This window comes from Polypterus senegalus, chromosome 13 (assembly GCF_016835505.1).
Source record: "Polypterus senegalus isolate Bchr_013 chromosome 13, ASM1683550v1, whole genome shotgun sequence".
NCBI lineage: Eukaryota > Metazoa > Chordata > Cladistia > Polypteriformes > Polypteridae > Polypterus > Polypterus senegalus.
The window spans coordinates 143,401,396-143,425,523 of NC_053166.1; the positions used below are offsets into that span (position 1 = coordinate 143,401,396).

The window sequence follows — 24,128 nt, forward strand, 5'->3', positions numbered from 1 at the left end:
CCATGCCTCTATTTCCTCCAAACAAATAGTCAGTGCAGATGTTGGCAGAGGAGCAGTAGAGGAGGTGGGAGTAGTCCTAAGATAAAGCTGAGTGTCATCGGCATAACAATGAAAAGAAAACCATGTCTGCTAATGACACTTCCAAGGGGGAGCATATAAATGTTGAAAAGGATGGGGCCCAACACAGAGCCCTGTGGAACACCACAGGTAACATTATGGGTGTGAGATTTTGCGCTGCCAAGTGCGACATACTCAGTTCTACCGGTCAAATAAGATGTAAACCAATTTTGAACAGTTCCTGAAAGTCCAAGGGTGTATTGCAGACGGTGAAGAAGAATATCATGATCAATTGTATCAAAAGCAGCTGTCAGGTCAAGGAGAATGAGTAAAGAAGGAGAACCAGTATCTGCTGACATCAGAAGGTCATTTGTGACCCTGACCAGGGCTGTTTCGGTGCTATGGCCAGGGCGAAAACCAGACTGAAACTTTTCAAACAGATTATTCAGTTTGAGATGATCACGAAGTTGTACTGCAACTATTTTTTCCAGAACTTTAGAAAGAAATGGAAGATTAGAGATGGGTCTATAGTTAGACAGAACTTCAGGATCCAGGGTGGGTTTTTTTAGTAGTGGTCTGATGACAGCAGTTTTTAGTGCTGATGGAATATGGCCAACCAAAAGGGATTGGTTTATAATCCTGGTGATAAGTGTAGAAATAGCAGAAATGTTGGCCTTCAGCAAGGCTGAGGGAAAAGGGTCCAGGTAACTGGTAGACGGTTTCATTTTCCTGATGACGTCCTCCACCTCTTCCCGTGTGGCAACAGAGAAGGAGCAAAGGGGCTGGACAGTCTCAGGCAGCTGGTCGATAGTTGAGGATAACAGAAAATCCATGGTAGAGAGGTTTAAGCGAATGTTATAAACCTTTTGTCTGAAAAAATTGATATGCAGATTACACCTCTCATCAGTGGCCTCGGAATGAGCACATGAAGGAGGTTTAAGAAGATGATTTATAGTAGAAAAAAGTTTTTTTGGATCCCTGGAGCTATTTGTAATGATGGTAGAATAGAATCTGGACCGTGCAACCTTCAAAGCTTCCGCATACGCCCTTCTATGTTCCCTATAGGCCTGTTTGTGAACAGTCAACCCAGAAGCCAATCAATGTTGGAGCATCATGATGCTTTGAGTAGGTGCGCCGCCACCACAAAGAAACCGGAAAAAGAAACAGAAGAGAGAGTAGGGGTCAGTACAGATTTTAGAGCCACTATGAATAGTTATTATGAAGAATTGAACATACAGAGTATCAGTATTAAGTTAAAGTGAAGTTATGAGAAGGCCATGTTAAAGTAATGTGTTTTCAGCAGTGTTTTAAAGTGCTCCACTGTATTTGCCTGGCGGATTCCTATTGGCAGGCTATTCCAGATTTTAGGTGCATAACAGCAGAAGGCTGCCTCACAACTTCTTTTAAGTTTAGCTTTTGGAATTATAAGGAGACACTCATTTGAGGATCTAAGGTTACGATCTGGAATATAACGTGTCAGGCATTCCGATATATAAGATATATAAGACCTGCCAGAAGGAATGGGGTAAACTGCCCAAATCCAGGTGGGCAAACCTACCCAAGACGACTTGATGCTCTGTTATCTACGACATACTGAATTAAGGGTCTGCGTACTTTTATGAATGAGGGATTTGAGCTTTTAATACATTTTAAACCTTTCTTAAAAACTATTTTTAATTGTCATCATGGGTTCTTCAGTATAGTATAGATTGATGGGCAAAAATGGCACAATTACCCCTGTAGCCAGCAGGAGGTGCACCAGCTGCTCAAACCTGACACAAGCAGGCACCAGGTTTCACAACACAGCACACATTTATTATGAGGGGAAACGCTTCCCAGTCATTCCCATTAGAAGCACATTACATAAGCACAAGCACAAGTACAATGCAATACAGTGCTTTTCTTTTCTTCTTTCTTTTTCTCTCTTTCTCTCTCTGACTTGTTCCTCTTCTTTGCCTCCACTCCTCCTTCGGCAAGCTTCGTCTTCCTCCCTCCCGACTCTGACTCCTTTTAAGGAGCCACACCTGGGAGCCCTCCGGGTGGCCCATAAGCACCTTCCAGCAGGTGTGGGGGAAGCCCAGCATCGTAGGGCTCTGCAGTTCGATAGCGCCCCCTGCCGGCACCCACAGAACCCAACAGGGCTGCAGTGAACTCCAACTCTCAATTGCCATTTAGGAAACTGCAACACCACATCCACCCAGGGGGGACTGCCCTCTAGCACCCTCCCGGGGGAGACAATGTCTCTTGAGCCCGCTCTCTCCCCGGGTCCTTCCATCATATAGGCATCCCGGCCAAGCAAGGGCCCCGTCTGTCCACCACACACCCCATTAAAAATAAAATGTACATCACAATAAGGTGTGCAGAAAGTGAAGGGGTCAGAATACTTTCTTTACTGTCAAGGAAAATGTGGCCATCTCACTCCCCAGTTACAGTCTCTCTGAGCACATCCTTTTACCTAACTTGTGCTCCAAATGTACAAAACAGACATAAACAATTGAATTCTTATTGATCTGTTCTCCTGTAGTGTCCCGGCACACTGTATTTTACTAGACTCAGTGTGGCCTAGTGTGTAAGATGCCAGACAATATCGAACCATTAGGATGCCGGGTCAGTCCCCACCACTTTCACATATCAGATTTTCAAAATTAAAAGAGGACTGCATTAGAGTGCAGGCAATGTGGCTTAGTGTGTAAGGCACTGGACCATAAAGCGTGCGGCTCGTGTTCAATTCCCACCATTGACTCTGACTTGGCCACTTAACCTAGCAGAGCTTCAGCTGTTGAAAAACAATTTTTCTGCACCTGTGAAGGTCCTCGGGGTGGTGTTAACATCGCTTAGTGTGGTCTAGTGTGAAAGGCACTGGCCTGTAAAGCACAAGAGATATCAGACAAATGAATACACACAAGCCAAATTATAAGTGATGTTTAATGTGTTAAGTAGTGGTCTCAAATGTCCATCGGTCAGACTGTTTAAAGTACGGGTGCCGGATTATGAAGGATGTTAGAAGGCACACACTTTAAACAACGCCTATAAGAATACATCTCTAATTAGGAGTCTGTTGCACTCTCGATTGCTACTTTGTTGTGTATTTGCAAACTTTAAAAAAAAAAAAATACACCTCCAGTGTCCTTAAGGGTAAAAAGAAGGCAGTCGTAGATTACAGGGGTCTTTTAAGGTGGTATAATGTGTACAGAAGACACAGCTGAACTGCAAAAGCACTCACTGTTACCAATCCTGAGCAGCATTGGCTGATACAGTGAAGCAGCATTGAGCTTTTGTGCTACACACAGTCGTCTAAACACTGCCACCTACTGCCTGACACCTGCCTTACAGGTTGAATCCTCTATTAAATACAAATAAGGGAAAAAAGGGAAATTTGTCCTAAAAATCTGCATTAAATGTACAGGTACCTGATGTTTCAGCTAACACAGAATATGACAGACAAGAAATGTTTTTTATTTACCTTAGTTTTAAAATATGTTGTGTTATACAATGAAAAGGTATAAAAATCTATTTAGGAAATCTTAGGAGTTACTGGGGCTTAGCTAACACATGTTTCCATTTTCATAAACTGGCTTCTTCCAATCCATTGTTTAGGAATGCCGGATCCCATCCTAGCACCTTTAATCTATAAGGGTACTCTCACCAATAATGGACAAATAAAAAATTGCAAACTAATAGCCGCTTTGGGGGGAAAGTGAAGGACAAGAAGAGACCACTAACAGAAACAGAGTAAGTGAATGTGCAGTCCCCACACAGGCTGGGAACTCAATTCGTGAATCCAGGTATTTTTATTGGGGAGGCAGCTGAAATAAGCAAGGCCCTTAATCGGAATATTGCACCAGGGGTACTGTACAATGGCTGACCCTGTGCTCTAACCCCCAAAAGTCAGGTGAAAACACAATTTCCCCTTGAGAATTAATATAGTATATCAAAAAAAAGCACTACCATGCCACCTGTCTGCTATTTTGCTTACCTTATTATTTGGAAGGACACTGGTACAGTGGTTGGTTCTGAGCCAGCATCCTGGCTTCAAATCCCATAACACAGTCAGTGTCTGTGGTTGTTGTGCCTTCTCTTGGTTTTTTTCCCACAAGCCCCACAAGTTCAAGGCGTGAAAGTTGGGTTTACTGGTGGCTCCAAACTGACAAAATGATTTTAGAAGTTTGGGGCACCTGAAGGTAATGCCCAAGTGATTGAATAAACAAAAAAAACATGCAATGAATGGGGAGACATATTCTTCAGATGGAAGTCGTATATGGTCCGACTCCAAAATGGAGGTGGAGCTGAGGCTCGGCACATTTCTGATGGAAGTGTACAATAAGAATTTCAATATGAAATCAACAAGGCTGCCATGTGCTTTGTTTCGATTTTCTTACAAATGCTTTTTTATTTAATAGTCATGTGTAAACTTTCTTTAAAATTTACTTTCCATATACAGGGTGGTCCAGATCTAATTATGCAGATCCAGATCATCTGGATGACTTTGATTTATGCGGGGACAGTTCCAGTTCAGCGCAAAGACGATTCTTCTTGTCGTCAGTTTGCACACTTCTCGATGGTCCGGGATTTTTCGGGTGATTTTCTATGTATTAAACTTAATAAGTTATAGCATAATGAAAATTGCATAATTAGATCAGGACCACCCTATACAGTGCAGTACTCCTTTCTAACTTTGTTTATGTGTGTGTATATGGCATATGCATATACTGCATAATATATATATATATATAAATATATATATAAATTACATATATATATATAACATTAATATACCTTTTGATAGGTAAAATTTATTGCATTGTTATGTATATTCTGATTCTTTCCAAAGCGTATCATGGATATCTGAGGATAGCAGAGCCTTACTGGAAATTGGAGGCATTTCAATTGAAATGGGAGATCAGAGGGTATAACAGGTGTGCCAGGAATACATTCAGAGTGTGGCGCTCTGCTGGTTTTTTTTTGTAGCTGCCTTCACACAGCTTCTCCGCTGCTTTATAAACGAACGCCATATATGGCCGTTGTTTCTCTTTGCTTCGCGATTCTATACTGTTTTATTGTTCGTTTATTACGATTCTTATAGTTATTGTGTAGCTATTCGAGACTTACTTTACTGTTCAGGTACCCATTTCCTTTATTTAATCCGCGGCTTGTACGTTATTTTTTGTTCGTTTATTATGATTATAGATATTTATTGATTCCCTTCTTTAGCTGACTGCCTGCTCATATAAGACGCTCCGCTGGTTTTTTGTGAAACAGCCTTTACACAGCTTCTCCGCTGTTTTATAAATGAACAACATATAAAGCCATCACCTTGTCAATTGTGTAATGCGTTTTTTGAACAGGTTTAATGAATGGAAGTTCACGTGAGCTGCTCTCTTGTATGATGTTGCGATGTCCACGGCTTTATTTAATGTTAGCTAAGACCCGGCACTTAAAAGTTTCTCGCCACAGCAATTTTAAGTCCGTTACAAAGTGATCCAAAGTCTCGTTTATACCTCGTGTCTTCTCATTAAACTTGTATCTCACAAATCAAGTATTCGACGTTTTTCTTCAGCGCTCTTTGGGAGCTCTTCCTTCTTTTCTATGTACTGCGGTCACAGTCAGTTCACGTGATTATGTGGGAGGCGTGATGATGTCACACGCAGCTCCGCCCCCCCCCACGGCCATCGAGGCTAACGTCCATTACAGTATATGGAGAAAAATAGGTTCCAGTTATGACCATTAGGCGTAGAATTTCAAAATGAAACCTGCCCAACTTTTGTAAGTAAGCTGTAAGGAATAAGCCTGCCAAATTTCAGCCTTCTACCTACACGGAAGTTGGAGAATTAGTGATGAGTGAGTGAGTGAGTGAGTAAGTGAGGGCTTTGCCTTTTATTAGTATAGATATATATTAGTCAGTCAATCAGTCATTGTCTAACCCGCTATATCCTAACACAGGGTCACGGGGGTCTGCTAGAGCCAATCCCGGCCAGTGACCCTTCTTCCCAGTAAAGCACATATTAACTAAACCCACAAATCTTTAAGATGTAGCAGTCCCAGAGTACCTATAGAGAAACCACCCCTCCACAGGGAGAACGTGTTGAAGTCAGGTTGGAGGTGTGAGGCAGCAGCACCAGATGCTGTGCCACCCTCTTTTAAGTTGTCTGAAAGCTTATTGCATTGCTTTTACAAAATTCTGTTTTGCTCACCCTCATAGTGAGCGGCACTATATCAAATTAAGACTGACAGATGGGTCCATATAGCAGAGTCTTGGACTGATTACATGGAAACCCAGCTAATGTTCATCTGTTACTTTCTTCTTGCAGGCCTGGTGGGTAACTGGAAATGTCTACACTGATATCTGGCAATTCTGTAATAGCACAAATTATTGTATTTCATACAGAGACTCATATGGGGGTAAGTAGGTTGTAAATCTTTGTTTTTGCAATATTAATTATTACTTTCTGTATGTTCACATTCTGGGATGCACTTTGTGAGCCCATTTTATTTGCATATTATATAATATTACAGCAAAATATTTCCTTTTTTTCTGTCATTACTTTTGAACTGCAAAATTGTTTATTAGTTTTGTTGGTCACTTTGAGATAATGATACATAAAATTTCAATTAAAATACATGGCAGCACCCTGGAGAACAGAGGACAGCTTCTCAGACCTTAGTGATTCAGTCATTGTGTCCAAATTTTTCACTTAACAGTTTCAGGCTTGTTTTATTTGTGTTTATCAAGAACTTTAACTGACAATCTTATAGGAAATGATATTCTGTTAAAGACTGGCTTTCATTGGCTGCCATTATTAGAGCAAGACAGGCAATGGATGTGCAGGTATTGTATGCAATAATTACAGTTTAGAGTCCCAAAGACAAAAATAATTGTTTTATGAGTGAATTTTCCTTTCTTTTTTATGGTGTCAGATCACTTGCTTTGGAAAGATATCAACCATCTATCAGTTTAGAGAGCATTTAAATTCACTTCAGGATAGAGGAGTGCTTCAGACCCTTCACTTTTTAAACATTTTGTTATGTTTCATTTTTCAAGCAATACACAACACTCCAGAAAGGCAAAATGAAAAACAGGGTTTTAATTTTTTTTTGAGAATTTTTAAAAAAATAAAAACCTGAAATATCCCATTGACACAAGTACTAACACTCTTCACTCAGTACTTAGCTGAAGCCCCTTTGGCAGCGATTCCAGCCTGAAGTCTTCTTGGGTTTGAGATGACAAGCTTCACACACCTGCATTTGGAGAGTTTCTGCCATCCTTCTCTGCAGATCATCTCAAGTTCTGTCAGGTTAGATAGAGACCATCAGTGGACAGCTGTTTTCAGGTCTATCCAGAGTGGGTTCAAATTTGAGCTCTGGCTGAGCTATTCAAGGACATTCCCTAAGCCACTCCTCTATTGTCTTTATTTAGTCTTTAGGGTCATTGTCCTGTCGAAAGGTGACCCTTAAGCCCAGTCTGAGGACCTGAGCACTCTGGGATAGGCTCTCATTAAGGATATCTCTGTACTTTGCTTCATTCGGCTTTCCCACAATCCCATGCAGTCTCCCAGTCCCTGCCACTGAAAAACAATCCCACAGCTTGACCGTGCTTCACCACTGGAATGGTGTCTGTGTGTACAGACAGTAAGTGGGCTGGATATTGAACCCTAGAGCCATCAGTGAGCATTTATAAGCACTGCACTATGCATAATAAATAGTGTGTTTTATTTCATTTCCTGTGAAGTAGATTAGATTAAGTGAGTTTAGGGAAATAAATGAATTAATACATTAGTTGTCTATACAGACAGCCTGGAAATGGAACCCAGATCCCCGGAGCAATTGGACATCAGTGATAGTTACAGTGGGAGATATGAAATAAAGTGCACTTGAATTCATTTCTTGTGAATCTGATGAGATTATGTGACTTTAGGAAAACTAAAGAATGAATAAATTATCTGTCTGCATAGGAAGGACTAGGCTAGCAATTGAGCTCACAAACCCCAGAGCCATGAGAAAGCACTGATGAACGATCTCTTTCTTATATTAAAATCACTTAATTTTATTTTACTTTAATCTCTGTGAACTTGATGAGATCAGAGGGTGTTTAAGAAAATAAACCATTCAATAAATTATTCCTTCACAGATATTCTGTCAAGGTTGGCAATTGAACTCAGGTCCTTAAAGAGAAGGCAGTAACAATCTCTGTGCCACCCATAATGAACTTATTTTATTTTATCCTCTGTAAACCTAATACCATTAAGTGAGTAATGGAGAAGGAATGAATAAAAATATTATCTAATATTTGTTCAGGGTTTTCTTGTAGTATTCACATTTTTGTATTTTTATTCTGGTTTATGGTCGCTTATTATATTTCAATGTTTTATATATCCTGTACTAATCTATATTTAGTATTTATGCAGGTATCATTTGTATCCACTATTTTATATGTCCTTTTGTTCTTTCTAAATTTTTTTTGAAGTGCTTTTAACCAACGAAATTACACTATATAAATATTACAGTCATCAGTCAGTCATTTTCCAACCCGCTATATCCTAACACAGGATCACGGGGGTCTGCTGGAGCCTGTCCCAGCCTGCACGGGGTGCAAGACAGGAACAAATCCCAGGCACGGCGCCAGCCCACCGCAGGGCACACACACCCACACACCAAGCACAATTTAGAATCGCCAATCCACCTAACCTGCATGTCTTTGGACTGTGGGAGGAAACCCACACAGACATGGGGAGAACATGCAAACTCCACGCAGGGAGAACCTGGGAAGCGAACCCAGGTCTCCTTACTGCGAGGCAGCAGCGCTACCACTGTGCCACCATGCCACCCCACTATATAAATAAATACTACTACTACTATTACTACTAATTATCCATCCATCCATTTTCTAACCCGTTGAATCCGAATACAGGGTCACGGGGGTCTGCTGGAGCCAATCCCAGCCAACACAGGGCACAAGGCAGGAACCAATCCTGGGCAGGGTGCCAACCCACCGCAGATTACTACTAATTATTATTATTATTATTATTATTATTATTATTACAGGGAGTCTTCGGGTTACGACACAGTTCCGTTCCTACAACAGTGATGTAACCCAAATTTTGGTGTAAGTCGAAACACACCCTAGCCTAAGTCACTTACCTATCTAAACACATTTGCAAAATCATAATCTAGAGCATAAAAACACAACTAAGCCACAGAAAAAGAAAAAGGACATAAATATACTGTACTGTACACCGTACTGTAGTAAAAGAAAAAATGAGTGTAAAAAAATCCTTACCTTTATTCCTTCTGAGTCTCAAGTTTTTTAAGTTTTTATGGGAGTGAGTGTTGTAAACTCGAAACGTTGTATGTCGAGACGTTGTAACCCAAGTACCCCCTTCTGTATCTGTGCACAAGGACAGGGAGCAGATATAAAGTTGAACTCCGGTCCCTAGAGCTGTGTGTGAGCAGTGAAAAGCACATCACTATCTGTAACAAATATCATTTATTTTATTTCATTTCTTGTGATGTTGATCGTACTGAGTTTAGAAAAATAGATAAATGAATGTACACGGTATGACCTGACCATCACACCTACATGAGCTTGTTGGACACTCCATTCCAAAACCATAGGCATGTATAAGGAGTTGGCACCTCTTTAGTGGCCTCCACTCTTCTGGGAAGGCTGCCTATCATATTTTGGAATGTGCCTGTGGGAATTTGTGCCCATCCAGCCAAAAGAACATTAGTGAGGACACATGGTGGATGAGAAGACGTGGTTAGCCATCAGTGTTCAAATTCATCCTAGACTACTTGAGGTTCCCAATGTCTTTTTGGACCTGGCTTTGTTCATGGGGGCACAGCTGTGCTGGAACAGAAAATGGCCTTCCCCAGTATGTTTCCACCAAGTTGGAAGTGCACAATTGTGTAAAATATTTTTGCATGCCATAGCATTAACATTACATATCTGGGTCACTATATATATTGTGGTTGACAGCTGGGGCTCTTGCCCAGCCAGGACACCTTGAAGATGGAAGGACCGGGAGAGAGATAATACATCCCTTGGAACACGAGAGGGCAGCCCTATGGTTTGCATCGGGCCACGGGATTGGAGCTTGGAAGCCCAACCCTGCTGGGGCCCGTGGCCACTGCCAGGGGTCACCTGCCCAATTGCAGAGCCCTGGACGGCAGCACTTCTGTCACACTTGGAAGAGCTGCCAGAAGAAGATCCGAGGTCACCTGGAGTCCTTACAAATGCCCGTGCAGCACTTCTGCCACACCCGGGAGTGCTGCCAAAAGCTAATGGAAGTTCATCAGGAGTGGGCAAGTGGAGGAGTATAGGAACCTAATCAAGGACTTTGTTAAATGGTGCGACTCAAACCACCTCTAACTGAAAACCAGCAAAACCAAGGAGCTGGTGGTGGATGTTAGGAGGCCCAGGCCCCTCATGGACCCCGTGATCATCAGAGGTGACTGTGCAGAGGGTGCAGACCTATAAATACCTGAGAGTGCAGCTGGATGATAAATTGGACTGGACTGCCAATACTGATGCTCTGTGCAAGAAAGGACAGAGCTGACTATACTTTCTTAGAAGGCTGGCATCCTTCAACATCTGCAATAAGATGCTGCAGATGTTCTATCGGATGGTTGTGGTGAGCGCCCTCTTCTATGCGGTGGTGTGCTGGAGAGGCAGCATAAAGAAGAGGGACACCTCACACTCGGACAAACTGGTGAGGCAGGCAGGCTCTATTGTAGGCACGGAGCTGGACAGTTTAACATCTGTGGCAGAGTGACGGGCGCTGAGCAGACTCCTGTCAATCATGAAGAATCCACGGCATCCACTGAACAGGATCATCTCCAGACAGAGGAGCAGCTTCATCAACAGACTGCTGTTACCAACCTGCTCCACTGACAGACTGAGGAGATCGTTCCTCCCCCACACTATGCGACTCATCAATTCCACCCTGGGGGGGTGAACGTTAACATTACACAAAGTTATTGTCTGTTATACCTGCATTTTTATCACTCTTTAATTTAATATTGTTTTTTTATCAGTATGCTGCTGCTGGAGTATATGAATTCCCCTTGGGGATTAATAAAGTATCTATCTATCTATCTATTTGGAGCACTTCCGGGTGCAGTATAAAAGGGGCCCCCTTACTCCATTTAGGGAGCCGGAGATGTGAGGTGGAGAACAGGGCTTCTGTGGAGGAGTGAAGGCGGCAGAAGAAACATAGAAGGAAGAAGGAGAAAGAAGAGAGAAAAAGGGACTGAGTAATAATTGTAGGCATCTGGTGCTGTGTAAAGGAAAGAAAGGCAAATAAAGCGTGTATGCTTGGGACTTGTGTGTCACTGTGCCTGTCTGCGTTGGGGCTGATCTTCCACAATATATATATACTGTATATATATATATATATATATATATATATATATATATATATATATATATATATATATATATATATATATATATATATATATAATGACCCATGGGTGAGTGAGATGGTGGAATGGAGTTGGCCACTTTACACCAGAGTGGTGGGATGGGGTCCTAAAAGTTAAAGTTGGCTTCTTCAGCCATCATTTCCTTCACACCGCTCAGGTCTTCAGCATCAGCACCAATTTTTTGCTGCTTTGTCCACTGATACACCCCACCTGGCTCTAACTCAGTCTGCTCACCCAGAGTCAGAGGTAAGCCAGATGCCACACTTTTCCCCAACTTAGGGAGCCACCTCAAAGCTAGGGTCCACTTTCAAGGCTCACCGGTGGCCAAACATCAGGGCCGATGGGCTTTAGCAGCCAGTACATATTATCAAAGTGATTCTTTAGTTGCTCAAGGGGCTATTTTTATAACCAGCTTCTCCAGGTATAGGACAGTACGTGACAACATGAGGAGTGTGTCCTTTTCAGGTCCGGACCCAGGGAAACTACCCAATTTTCCATCATTACAGCCAGTAACAAGGGCAGTAACTGAACCCAGGTTAGATTTGTGATACTACAGCACCATACTCTTTGTGAAGTCCAGTCTGCAAATTCTTTAATTTGTAGGATGAAGGTAGGAGAAGAAGGATGTCAATATTGACACCAGTGGACAAAGAAACAGGCAGATAGGATCACAGGATTAACTAGGGATGTGACATACACTGTGCTAGTGACAAGCTAATGGTGATTGGCATAATGAAATTGGTGTAAAAAATGCAAGGTATTTATCTGGGAATTGCATTATCTGGACCATGTCTCAAGTGGATTTTTATACTTCATTTTACAGGTTATATTGAAGCAATCCAAGCAACGATGATCCTCGCCACCATCCTCTGCTGTGTTGCTTTCTTTGTCTTCATTCTTCACCTTTTCCGATTGAAGCTAGGTGAACGATTTGTGTTCAGCGCCATCATTCAGCTCTTGTCGTGTAAGTCACTCTTCTTTAACAAAGCGTTTTTGAAGCTCATTGCCCCAGAGCATTGCCAGGTGTATGAAGGGATACCACAGTGTGCTGCTCTTCAAAAGGAATTTGTCCTTGAATAGTGGCACCATTAACTCTATAGCATATGGCAGATTTTTTAAGATAGTCATTTCCTGGTATAATTAATTCTTATTATTCAGGTCTGCAACTTATTCCTTTTCCGCTAAAACAATTCATCTTTAGATCTTGGATATTTGGGTTTTGTGTACTTTTGGAAGCATTTGTGTTATTTTACAGGTTGTTACTTTTAGGTTTTTCACTCCAAGTTTTCGTTTTGGACTCATTATTATTCCCCTCCTTAATCCACAATAAAATTCTGACTCAATGCTGTGCCTTCTGGGTACTTTTTGACCCGATTCTGTCACCCCTTTTTAGGAGCATTTTACATAAATTTTTTCACCATGAACCTGTTTTTATTGAGTGATCATCTTAACCCGTATTACCAATGATCCCAAGTTTTCGAACAGATGACATTTAGGATGTCTATATGGGTTGTGAACAGACAAACGAAAATAAAAAAATCCACTAAAGTATACAAGGGAGACCCACACATTTCTGGAATTGACCAATAGCACAGTAGTAGGGTTTAGTTCTTTAATATGTTGCTAAGTATCATATCATATACCTACAGTCTGGTTAATCAGAGGCATTGAGCTAAGGTGATCAAATGTGCATTTCCGCCATCGTACATGTGACTTCAGTGATATTTTTTCTCCAAGCCACCATGGCAGATTTTCAAGAGACGATGATGAGCATGTTTTTTTAATGTTACTGAAATTTTTCATAAAGATTTTGTTCCCAATGAACAGGGCCGGATTAAGACGAAATTTTTCTCGTCATTGGTGCACGTGCATTCGACACTCACCATACATGCGCACTCAGACAGACCAAGGAGCCTTAATTGCTTGCGACGCAACCAGCCAGCCTTTATTGAACATGAATAATAATAACGACGTAGTATCGTAACAACTCGAGATTAACATCAAACTATGTAACATCAACATTCAATAGCAATCGTCTGAAAAGTGCACTTAATGCAGAAAACCTAACAATGAAATATGCAAAATTTTGCAATTCTCTTATGAAACAGAGTAAGAAAAAATCAATTTGCAGAGACATTGGGTCAAAGTGACTCAGTTCAGGCTCTTGAGGGTAAAAATTTGTCCACGATTTAAATTTCATAATAGACCAGAATCCTGTCGAGGATTTTAAAAACTCTAAACATCCATGCCGGGCCTGCAGGCAGGCTTTTAGTTTTACCTTTACAGATAACCGTTTAAATAGCCATTGATTTTTACTGCAAAACTAACTTTCAAGGTGAAAAATTTACTACGTGGCACTTACCGAACAATAATAAAGTGGCAAGAATTGCCAAGATATTGCAAAAAATATTAAAAGTAAACTGTTTAACGTAAAATTGATAGCATTAACTTGAAATCTTCGGTTAACAATAAACACAACAACCTTGTAGTTACGTCACAGCGCAAAGAACAATAGTAACTGTATAATAAGTAACGCTGTCTCTAGGCGTCTGAAAGTCGGACTCCAAATTTCATTCTAAGAATTATTTTGAGGTTAATATAGCAAAGGAAAACTGTTCAGCTTCTGGAAAATTCTCGTCTGTTTTCATCTGGGCCTATTTCAGGAATGGGCCTAATGCTGCAGCATCAATAGCACCCACCTTAATCCGGCCCTGCCAATAAACAGACTGATATTAAATGATATTACTTTGAAATGCTGAGGCATCAATGGGAAAGCATCACGAAATAAATATATGAAGAAGTGGTGCACACAAAATTACATTTTGCACCACAACGACTCACGTGAACTCACCACGCTTATAAAAAGTTTTTGACAGAAAACAACTGTGTTTGTTGCTTTGCACCTACCGTATTCATCAGATCTTGCTCCCTGTGGCCTCTTTTCTACTCTTGAAATGAAAGTTGACATTAAAGGGAAGAAGATTTCTAACATGGAAAAAAATCCAGGAAAAAGCAGGGGTCTAGTAGGCATGGTAACAAACAGTGAGTACAGGAATGTTTCCAGGAATAGGAGAAGCACCAGGAAAAATGTATTACATTTCAAGAAGAGTATTTTGAAGGGAGCTAAAAGAGAACTGCTGAATGTTTTATAATAACAGTTAACAATTTAACAATTCTGCTTCCCCCTTCCCTTGTATGGCGGGTCAAAATTGACCCAAAGGACATGCCAGCGTTCAAAATATGTAGCAGTTGTACAACAATGTGACATTTAGAAACTGTTTTGCTTTTTGTAAAGTTAAGGTACTTTACTTAAAGCCTGCACATTTCTGAGATGAAAATATGCTATTTAAAATGTTTTATGAATGGTAAACAAACTACCTTAAATAATCAGAAAACACTGTTGTTCTATCGAAACACTAGCAGATAAACTTTGTGAGCAAAAACTGAGAGAACAAGATGGTCAGAACCAAACGTTTACGCGTAAAAAGAGCATAATGACAAACTTGGAATATTTCAGAGATTTGGTATCCACAGGGCGGTTAAGGATTTGCACTCATAGCCATCCTTTTAACCTGTCGCATCAATCACACGTTGGTCCTGACCTCAGTGGCCACGCCCATAGCAACACTGTATGCAGACCTAACAACAGAAATAAACACCTAAATCATACCAAATCTTACACCATTAAAATCAAAGGTGGCTCAAAACTGACCCAATAGCATGGCAAGGTAAAAAGCTGTACAGCCTCTTTTTTTTAACGTTTTATTAATTTGGGGAAATGTGCCTAATGTCACAAAGTTTTATTTTGCACAGGTCAAATTTAGGGTGCTTTTTACTCATTTTTAAACACAAGAAAAGGCTTGAATTTAACCCACTCATGTTATGATGGTTAAACGAAACTGATTCTGTGTTTACATTTAAATTGCAGTTTTGTCACCTTTATCTTTGAAAGAGCCTCTTCTCTTATTTAACTTGCAGATTTTTTGACAGCTATGCTTTTGCCTATTTTCTTAATTAATTAAGTTTTGTAATTATTGGGTAAGAGATTTTTAAACATTTCCATGGCCTTTTCTCTCTTTTTCTATTGCCTCTAATTATAACACAAGCTTTGTCTGGTGTATCTAAGCTGGCATTTGATAACTCTTCCTTATAAAAATGAGTTGGGTAATATAAAAGAACATTAGAACACTCTAGACGAGAACAGGCCATCCAATTATTTCTTCCAAAAAAACATCAAGTCGAGTTTTGAAAGTCCCTAACGTCTTAGTGTCTACCACACTACTTGGTCTCTTATTCCAAGTGTCTATCGTTCTTTGTGTAAAGAAAAACTTCCTAATGTTTGTGCGAAATTTACCCTTAACAAGTTTCCAACTGTGTCCCCGTGTTCCTGATGAACTCATTTTAAAATAACAGACTCGATCCACTGCACTAATTTCCTTCATTATTTTAAACCCTTCAATTGTGTCATCTCTTAATCTTCTTTTGCTTAAACTGTAAAGGCTCAGCTCTTTTAATCTTTCCTCATAACTCAACCCCTGTAGCCCCTGAATCAGCCTAGTCGCTCTTCTCTGGACCTTTTCTAATAATAATAATAATAATTCTTTGCATTTATATAGCACTTTTCTCACTATTCAAAGCGCTCAGCCTAGTCGCTCTTCTCTGGACATTTTCTAGTGCTGCTATGTCCTTTTTGTAGCCTGGAGACCAAAACAACAACAACATTTATTTATATAGCACATTTTCATACAAACAGTAGCTCAAAGTGCTTTACATAATAAAGAATAGAAAAATAAAAGACACAATAAGAAAATAAAATAAGTCAACATTAATTAACATAGAATAAGAGTAAGGTCCAATGGCCAGGATGGACAGAAAAAGAAAAAAAAAAACGGCTGGAGAAAAAAATAAAATCTGTAGGGATTCCAGACCATTAGACTGCCCAGTCCCCTGCTCACAGGACTCCAGATGAGGCCTCACCAGTGTGTTATAAAGGTTTAGCAGAACCTCCTGTGACTTGTACTCCACACATCAAGGCGCTATATAACCTGACATTCTGTTAGCCTTCTTAATGGCTTCTGAACACGGTCGGGAAGTCGATAGCTTAGAGTCCACTATGACTCCTAAATCCTTCTCATAAGGTGAATCACCAGAGTCTATCCTTGAACATTTTGCTGGCTACGTTTCTGAAGCACTTTACCCATCTGACCTGCTGAGTTTTGCATGTTATTTTTTTCTTCAGTATCCATTGATACTCTTTTGTGTGTGCTTGTTTATTTGGTCTTTTGTCTTCTTTTTTGTGTTTTTGCTTCCCCCCCATTAGGATGCGTTGTCACCTCTTTGGGAGCTAGTTATTTAGTTAGGCACTCGCATCTTTCTACATTGGGACCGATGAGCGAAGCAAACCCTTGTAGGTTAATCCATTAGGCCTGTTTGTTTAGATTATTTTTCTAGTCTAGTAATGGAGCCGTTCATGGTGTTGTAAGAACATGTAATATTCTTATGATTTGTATTCTTCTCTCTTTAAAAATTATTAGTAACTCAGTGACATGATGAAGAAGTCTCAATATATGTCTTTATTTTTTTTATACCTGACAGGAGAGGGATGGAGATGTGTGGGCAAATGTATACCTTTGCGTCCAGTCCCTGCAAAAAATGAGCACAATACTGAGTACATTGGTTTTTCTTGGCTTTTCCAAATGGTCACATTAGGAAGAAAATAAAAAGAAAGACAGATTCTTGATGCCTAGTGAAACAGCATTTGTACAACAGATTTTGCAGCAGCATTCGGCAGCTTGGCAGGTGTGACTCAAGAAGGTGGTCCTGAGGCACTCACTACCCCTAGGCGCTTACAGCTGTTACCAGTGTCACCTTCAAGTGCCCTGCCATCTGCGAAACAGGAGGCAGCAGTGGACTAAACGAGTGGCACGATCAGCCCATGCATTTAATGTCAGCGGATCTCATCCCTAATGAGTGCATGAGCCGCCTGGCTGCTCAAACGCCTGTCATGATAGGTTTTTGAGTTCATTTAAAATTGATGGCGGTGCCTAAAGGGATCTTGGAGCAGTGTGAGCTATGCCTTGGGAATTTCTAGCCTAACCTTTTCTGAGAACCAGTGCGGGTGATGCACGCTGTGAAGCTGCTGAACTACTCATTTGAAGCCATATAAGGGGTACGACTGGGTGGATCGGTTAGCTATGAATTGTCACTTGGTGCCACAAGGCTGAAGGTTTCAGTCACTTGCCTGGATCTGCCAAGCCATTCAATGTGATGGCATACAAATTACTAAACGTACGTGGATAACACTTTGGGAGTTTCCTCTATTGGTTTTTCCTGTATCGGAGGTGCTATATAAATTAAATTACTTATCCACTTTAACAGTAAAGTACTTTGTCAACTCTTAGGCAGGACCAAAATGAATATAACTTAACACAACATGTTCAGTTCTATTTAATGCAGTCCATGGTGATAGGAGTCAGAATTGTTTTAGGTGAACCTTAGAAAAACCCAAGCAGATGATGGGAGAACAGACAAGTTCCAAATGGGCAATGTCTGGCTGCAGAACTGGAAGCCAGGATGCTGTGGGCATTGAGACAGCAGCACTAAACACTACACCTTGGCACCCTGGATGACAGTGGAACCCAATTGAGAGGGGCCTTAAGCAATGTTGGCATGTGAGTTTTATAGAACCTATACGCCAGTAAGGTATGCACAGGATTTTAATATCTAAGGGTTAAAAAAAATTGCAAAATATTTTTTTTTTAATAAAACCTATTAAAAGTTGTTTACTTAGCCTATAAAAAGTATTCAACCTTATATTATCATGGAATTGTACCTTAATATAGATGATTTATGATGCCCCACGTGTAAAGTCCTATCTGCACATGGACAGCTGCTTTAAGCAAAAGGACTTACTAGCTTAGCATAAGCAGAGCAAATGGTTAAGCTACCCCTGTGCCAATCACCAAAGCAGGTGCCCGCTGACCACACTGCCACGGCTGGAAGGCGCCTTTTCCTCAGCTGCTAGCCCCTGTAGAAATATGGCAATCACCTACACCAGGTGTTCTTATTACTGTACCTCGAATGTATAATTTTAAAGATTCCTGTATTTGTTTTTTTGGTTCACAGTTACTGTTAACTGTATTGTTTATATGAGTTCAGATATTTGCTTTATGGTGCCCCACGTGTACAGCCTCACCTGCACGTGGACACCTGCCTCAAGCAGGGAGACTTAATAACTGTGCACAGGAAGACCAAACTGGTTGTCTTCAGGTCTGACGTGTGCCAATCACCAAAGCAGGTGCCCGCTCACCACGCTGCTTTGTACTGAAGATGATGATAACCCTTGCAGGAATATGGCAATCACCTGCACCAGGTGTTCTAATAAAAACAGAGTAAAACCAATAAGAGCAAAAGTAAGAAATATATTTGAAAAGAGACAAAGGTTAAGAAATGTATTTTTAAAAAAGTCTTATTGAAAATAGATATACAGAAAATTAAGTTGATGGTAGACAAGTCTTCTAACGTCTCGGTGCAGAGTTGCTTCAGATTGGTGTTCAGTCCTCAGAGGTCCTTTCAGTTTCTTTAGGCTCTTCTCTTTCTCAGCTCTCCTTGCTTTTCTCTCTCCTGCTCTGCTCTGCCTGCTGTCGTCCTTTCCTCGCTCCTGATCTACCCAGCATGCATCCAAATTTAAAGGCCTAACTTGACCTCAATGTAATGATTCAAAGAAAAATCAACAAGTGTTTGCCTTCCTCGGGCTGTTTGTTCATTCCAGTACTGATTGCCCCGTGCCTAATAAAGGAACAATTTGTTTGAGATTCTAAAAGAATGATCTAAAGGATACAAGGTTCAAGTTAGGAAAGATACAGAATTTAAAAACAATCTATACCAGTTGTATATAATATATGTAAAAATATGCACAGAGTGTGTTGAACATGGGATAAAAAGAGTCCGGAGTCAAAAAGTCCAAGGAGACCCCATTCAGATAAGGTCAAAAGGTGCAGCTTTTCTAATTGCCGGCTGTCTACTGAGGTGTCTTTATTGCTGGCAGGTTAACCCCTGTTAGCTCACATTCTGTGTTCTTTTACTCAGCCCATGTTCTTATTTTATATATTGATTAAAGGACAATTCAGGATTGTGAGGTTTGAACATTAAATGGTTTATTTTTATGCAAAATTCTCTTGGAAGTTTTCATGTTTTACTGTTATACAACATTGAAGCTCAGTGGGTTAGATTTGGCTTTTCTATTAATGCCAAAGTAAAAGTGGTCTAAATTAATAACTGATTGCATAAGTTTTTACGTTAGTATTTAATACATGCACCATTGAAGCATTTTGTTTACTAAAAATTTTTTTTTTTTTTAATGTAATTTTCCCCCAAGTTGAACACTAAGGGAAGAATCAAAACATCATAGATATAAAGAGCTGTTTTAGATGCCACTTTACTTTTCGATACATAATACTCAGCACTCTCACAGATACAATTTACAGTTTGTAGCGTCTTGTGAAAAAGCAACCTGCCTTTGTGTAGAACACATTGAATGAACTATGGACAGGACCACAGTCAATTACAGGATGTATTTTATAAAAGGGTCACATTCACACCTGATTGCACATGGGTATTTAAATGCCCCCCTAGTAAATGCCGACTGCCGATCCTACTGTGATGTGGGAGACCTTCTGTGACAAGACCCTAAAGGTTGCTGAGGGTTGTGTTGGTGTTACTGGTGTTCCCAGAAGGAGGTGTTTCATCTCGCATGGCACCCTGGACATCATCGAGAAGAGTCACAATTGCTCAATGGCAACTCTGGTCTGTACTGGGAACTGAGAAGGATGGCTGCGAGGGCTCTAAAGGCAGATAAAGAGGCGTTTGTTAGAGGAATCTGTGAGCAAGTGACACACCATCTGTGGTCTAGCAACCCACGTCCTGCTTACAGAGGAATCAAAGCATTACGCACATCTGAGTCTGCTCCTCGGAGAGTCGCAGTCAGGGCAGCTGATGAAACGGTCCTTACGGATGACACTGCAGTTGTGACCCGCTGGGCTGGCTACTTTGAGCAGCTATTCAAAGCTGCTCCTCCGGCTAGGACATTGGATACCTCTGGGTCCACAGTTCTTGAGGCTGATCCTCCAATTAGCTGTGAACCACCCAATCTCACTGAGATTGCACAGGTGGTGAACCAGCTGAGGTGGGGAAAGGCTGCAGGGATCTGTGGTAAGGCTGTCCTCCTGGCATTGTAAGCAATCTTTGCCTCCATTTAGGAGACTGGCATCATCCCAACTGACTGGAAAACGGGACTTGTAATCCCTATCTGGAAAGGGAAGGGTGATCGCCTGGAATGCAGCAACTACAGGGGGATAACACTGCTCTCGGTGCCAAGTAAGGTCCTTGCTAGGATCGTCCTCAATAGGATCCATGATCACTTGCTCACCTAACAGTGACCGGAACAGTCTGGCTTTACACCTAAGAAGTCTACCATTGACCGCATCCTGGCACTGAGGGTTCTCATGGAGCGCAAACGCAAATATCGGCAGAGTTTCTTTGCAGCCTTTGTCGATTTTTGCAAAGTGTTCAACTCAGTTGATTGAGCTGCCCTGTGGGACATCCTGAGGGTTCGTGGAATCTCCTCAAGGTTGCTGGATATCATGGCCGGCCTGTGCACTGGTACTGTGAGTGCTGTGCAGAGTGGAGGCAGGACCTCTGCGTTTTTTTCCTAGTTGATTCTGGGGTTCGTCAGAGGTGTGTTCTGCTCCTACTCTGTTCAGTGTTTGTATGGACTGGGTGTTGGGCAAGGTCGTGGGGTCCAGCGGCTTTGGGGCATCTGTTGGTGAAGAAAGATTCACGGATCTTGACTTTGCTGAAGATGCTGTGATCTTCGCGGAGTCAATGGAGGCTCTGATTGGGGCGCTCGAGAGACTGAGCGAGGAGTCTGAGTGTCTAGGCCTGCGAATGTCCTGGATAAAAAACAAGATCCAGGCCTTTAATGACCTCTTGTGCACAGCCATCAGAAGTGTGTCTGTCTGCAGAGACAGTGTTGACCTTGTCGAGCGGTTTACTTACCTCGGCAGTGACATTCATGTCTCTGGTGACTCTTCCTATCATTAGGTCACTGCAAAGAGGTGTGTGACGCTCCCAATATCTATGCAAAAGGACGAAGGTCCAAGTCTTTAGAGTCCTGGTGCTTACTTTCTTGCTATAGGGTTCGGAGACATGGATGCTATCCAGTGACCTGAGATGAAGACTGGACTCCTTTGGTACTGTGTCTCTCTGGAAAATCCTTGGGTGCCGTTGGCTTGACTTTGTGTCGAATGAGCGGTTGCTCATGGAGTCCCGAATGAGGCACATACACTGCATTGTGAGGGAGCGTCAGTTACGGCACTATGGCCATGTGGCGAATTTCTCTGAGGGTGATCCGGCTCGTAAGATCCTCATTGTTGGGGACCCAAGTGGCTGGACCAGGCCAAGGAGTCGCCCATGTAACACCTGGTCAATTCTGGAGGGTTGGACTGGACTGTGTGTCTGCATGGGGGGCTGCAAACCGGGATCCCGAGTTGTTTTGTTGTGTAGTGGGTATAGCAATGCACTGTGCCAGTGCATGCTCCCAAACTTGACTTGACTAGTAAATGCAGTGCATTCTGTTCTGTTCTGTACTTGGAATTTTATGAACAATCTTCATTTATAAAATGCAGACTTTCCCACACCTAAAACTCCTGTCCTGTCCATGTAAAACTCTGGGTTTGGATTGTTCCAGAATCTGAAAAAATTCAGAAACACATACTACATGCACTTTGGAATCCCCCTGAAGCTAAGCCTGTTTGGGCCCGGACAGTACTTGGATGGGACACCATCTAGCAAAAGCTTGTGTTACTGCTCAAAGAGGTGTTGGTGAGGCTTGTAGGGGGTGCCTACCCTGTGGTCTGTGTGTGGATCCCAATGCCCCAGTGCAGTGACAGGGACACTATGCTGTAAAAATGGCGCCATCCTTTGGATGAGAAGTAAAATCGGGATCCTGACTTTCTGTGGTCATTAAAGATCCTTGGACATCCTTTGTAAAGAGTAGGATGTATCCTGATGTCCTGGCTAAACTGCCCACCACAGCCTAGTCATTCTGGACCCCTAATCATCCCCTGTCTCTAACTGGCTAACTATCTCTCACCACTTCACCGCCTAACAGCAAATTAAATTCACGGGGATTCAAAGTTGCATAACAATAAAATGTGAAAACTTCCAAGGAGGTGAGCACTTTTCACTGTCACCATATGTCAAGAACTTTTCCAGTTGTTGTTATTGGGTCACTCTGACCTTTAACTCACTCAGTAGTAGTTGTAAGCAGACTATCGCCTGAGGTATCTGCAGTTTCTAATTTCTCTTTTGTGTTTTCTTCTTTTTCAAGCTCTCTGTGTGATGATTGCAGCGTCCATCTATACCGCCCAGTACACCACATTCCACAGCGGCTTCAATGAACAAGGAACCTTTGGCTATTCCTTCATTTTGGCTTGGATCGCATTCCCTTTCACCCTGATCAGTGGGATAATGTATCTAGTGTTGAGAAAACGCAAATAAGAAAGGAGATAAGAATACGACGCAAATAAGAATACAACTGGAGACCAAAGTGAAATATATATATATATATATATATTGTATATATTTTCCAGCACTCTGAAACTACATTGACCAATACTATTAAGAAAGTATGTTAACAAGTGCATACTGAAAAAAGTTCATATGGTATATATTTAACTTTTTTTTTTAACTAATACATATAATGGAAACCATTTTATTGGAGAGAAAAAAGACACAACTGGTAAAATAAATGTACTTGTTAGCATTGTAAAAGTGAGTGAGTAATTGGTTAATGAAAACTATTAATATAATAGAAAGGGAAATAACAGTACATTCTCCATATGGCTTTATACACTAATAACAAATGTATCCCAAAAGACTGAATTGGCTCACCCTTCTACAGTCTCTTGAGAAATTTTCAGACCCCTTCGCTTTGTACACATTTCCTTATATTTATTCATTTAAATTCACGTTTTCTGTCATCAAACAAAACTCAATACCCCAGGTTGACAACACAAAAACAGCATCTTACATATTATTATAAAATTTCTATAAAATAAAAGAACAAATATCCCATTGACACAAGTGTTCAGACCCTTTACTCAGCATTAGTTGAATCCCCTTTGGCAGCGATGCCAGTCCTGTGTCGTCTTCTTAAGATACGACAAGCTTCTGACATTTGGATTTGGGAACTGTCTGCCATTCCTATCTGTTTTATCCTGTCTATCCTATCAGGGTGGAATGGTGGAATGGAAACTAAGGATCTGCACCGGTCATCAGAAGGTTGCCGGTTTGAATCTTGAAAATGCCAGAAGTGCCTCTACTCCTTTGGACCCGTGAGTAAGGCCCTTAACCTGCAATTGCTTCGTCCTGGGGTATGACGTTAATCTGCATCTAGCCCTACAAGCAGGTCCTCCAATTTACAGGTAAAACTTGGGGGTTGCTGGCAGGATTGGCACTCCAGCCACTGTAAAAACCTCACACTGTTCTAGTGCGGTGCTGAGCGGGTCACCCGCTGCACTCGGGTCCCAATCCAGGTGGTTTGGTGTGTGGTAGGTGTGGAATTGCGCTATCAGCGCATGCTTCCAACC

The 24,128-nt window shown here is 41.4% G+C and overlaps 1 protein-coding gene across 1 annotated transcript in view; it reads left to right on the forward strand.

Annotated features, from left to right (window-relative positions):
* Positions 1-23,543, forward strand: part of emp2 (epithelial membrane protein 2) — an 86,706-nt gene extending 63,163 nt beyond the window's left edge. Inside the window, exons 3-5 of the mRNA XM_039774552.1 lie at positions 6,366-6,456; positions 12,302-12,442; positions 22,868-23,543. Of these exons, the coding sequence (XP_039630486.1) occupies positions 6,366-6,456; positions 12,302-12,442; positions 22,868-23,037 (402 nt within the window). The 3' untranslated portion in view covers positions 23,038-23,543. The remainder of the gene's footprint in view (positions 1-6,365; positions 6,457-12,301; positions 12,443-22,867) is intronic.
* Positions 23,544-24,128: the final 585 nt, after the last annotated feature.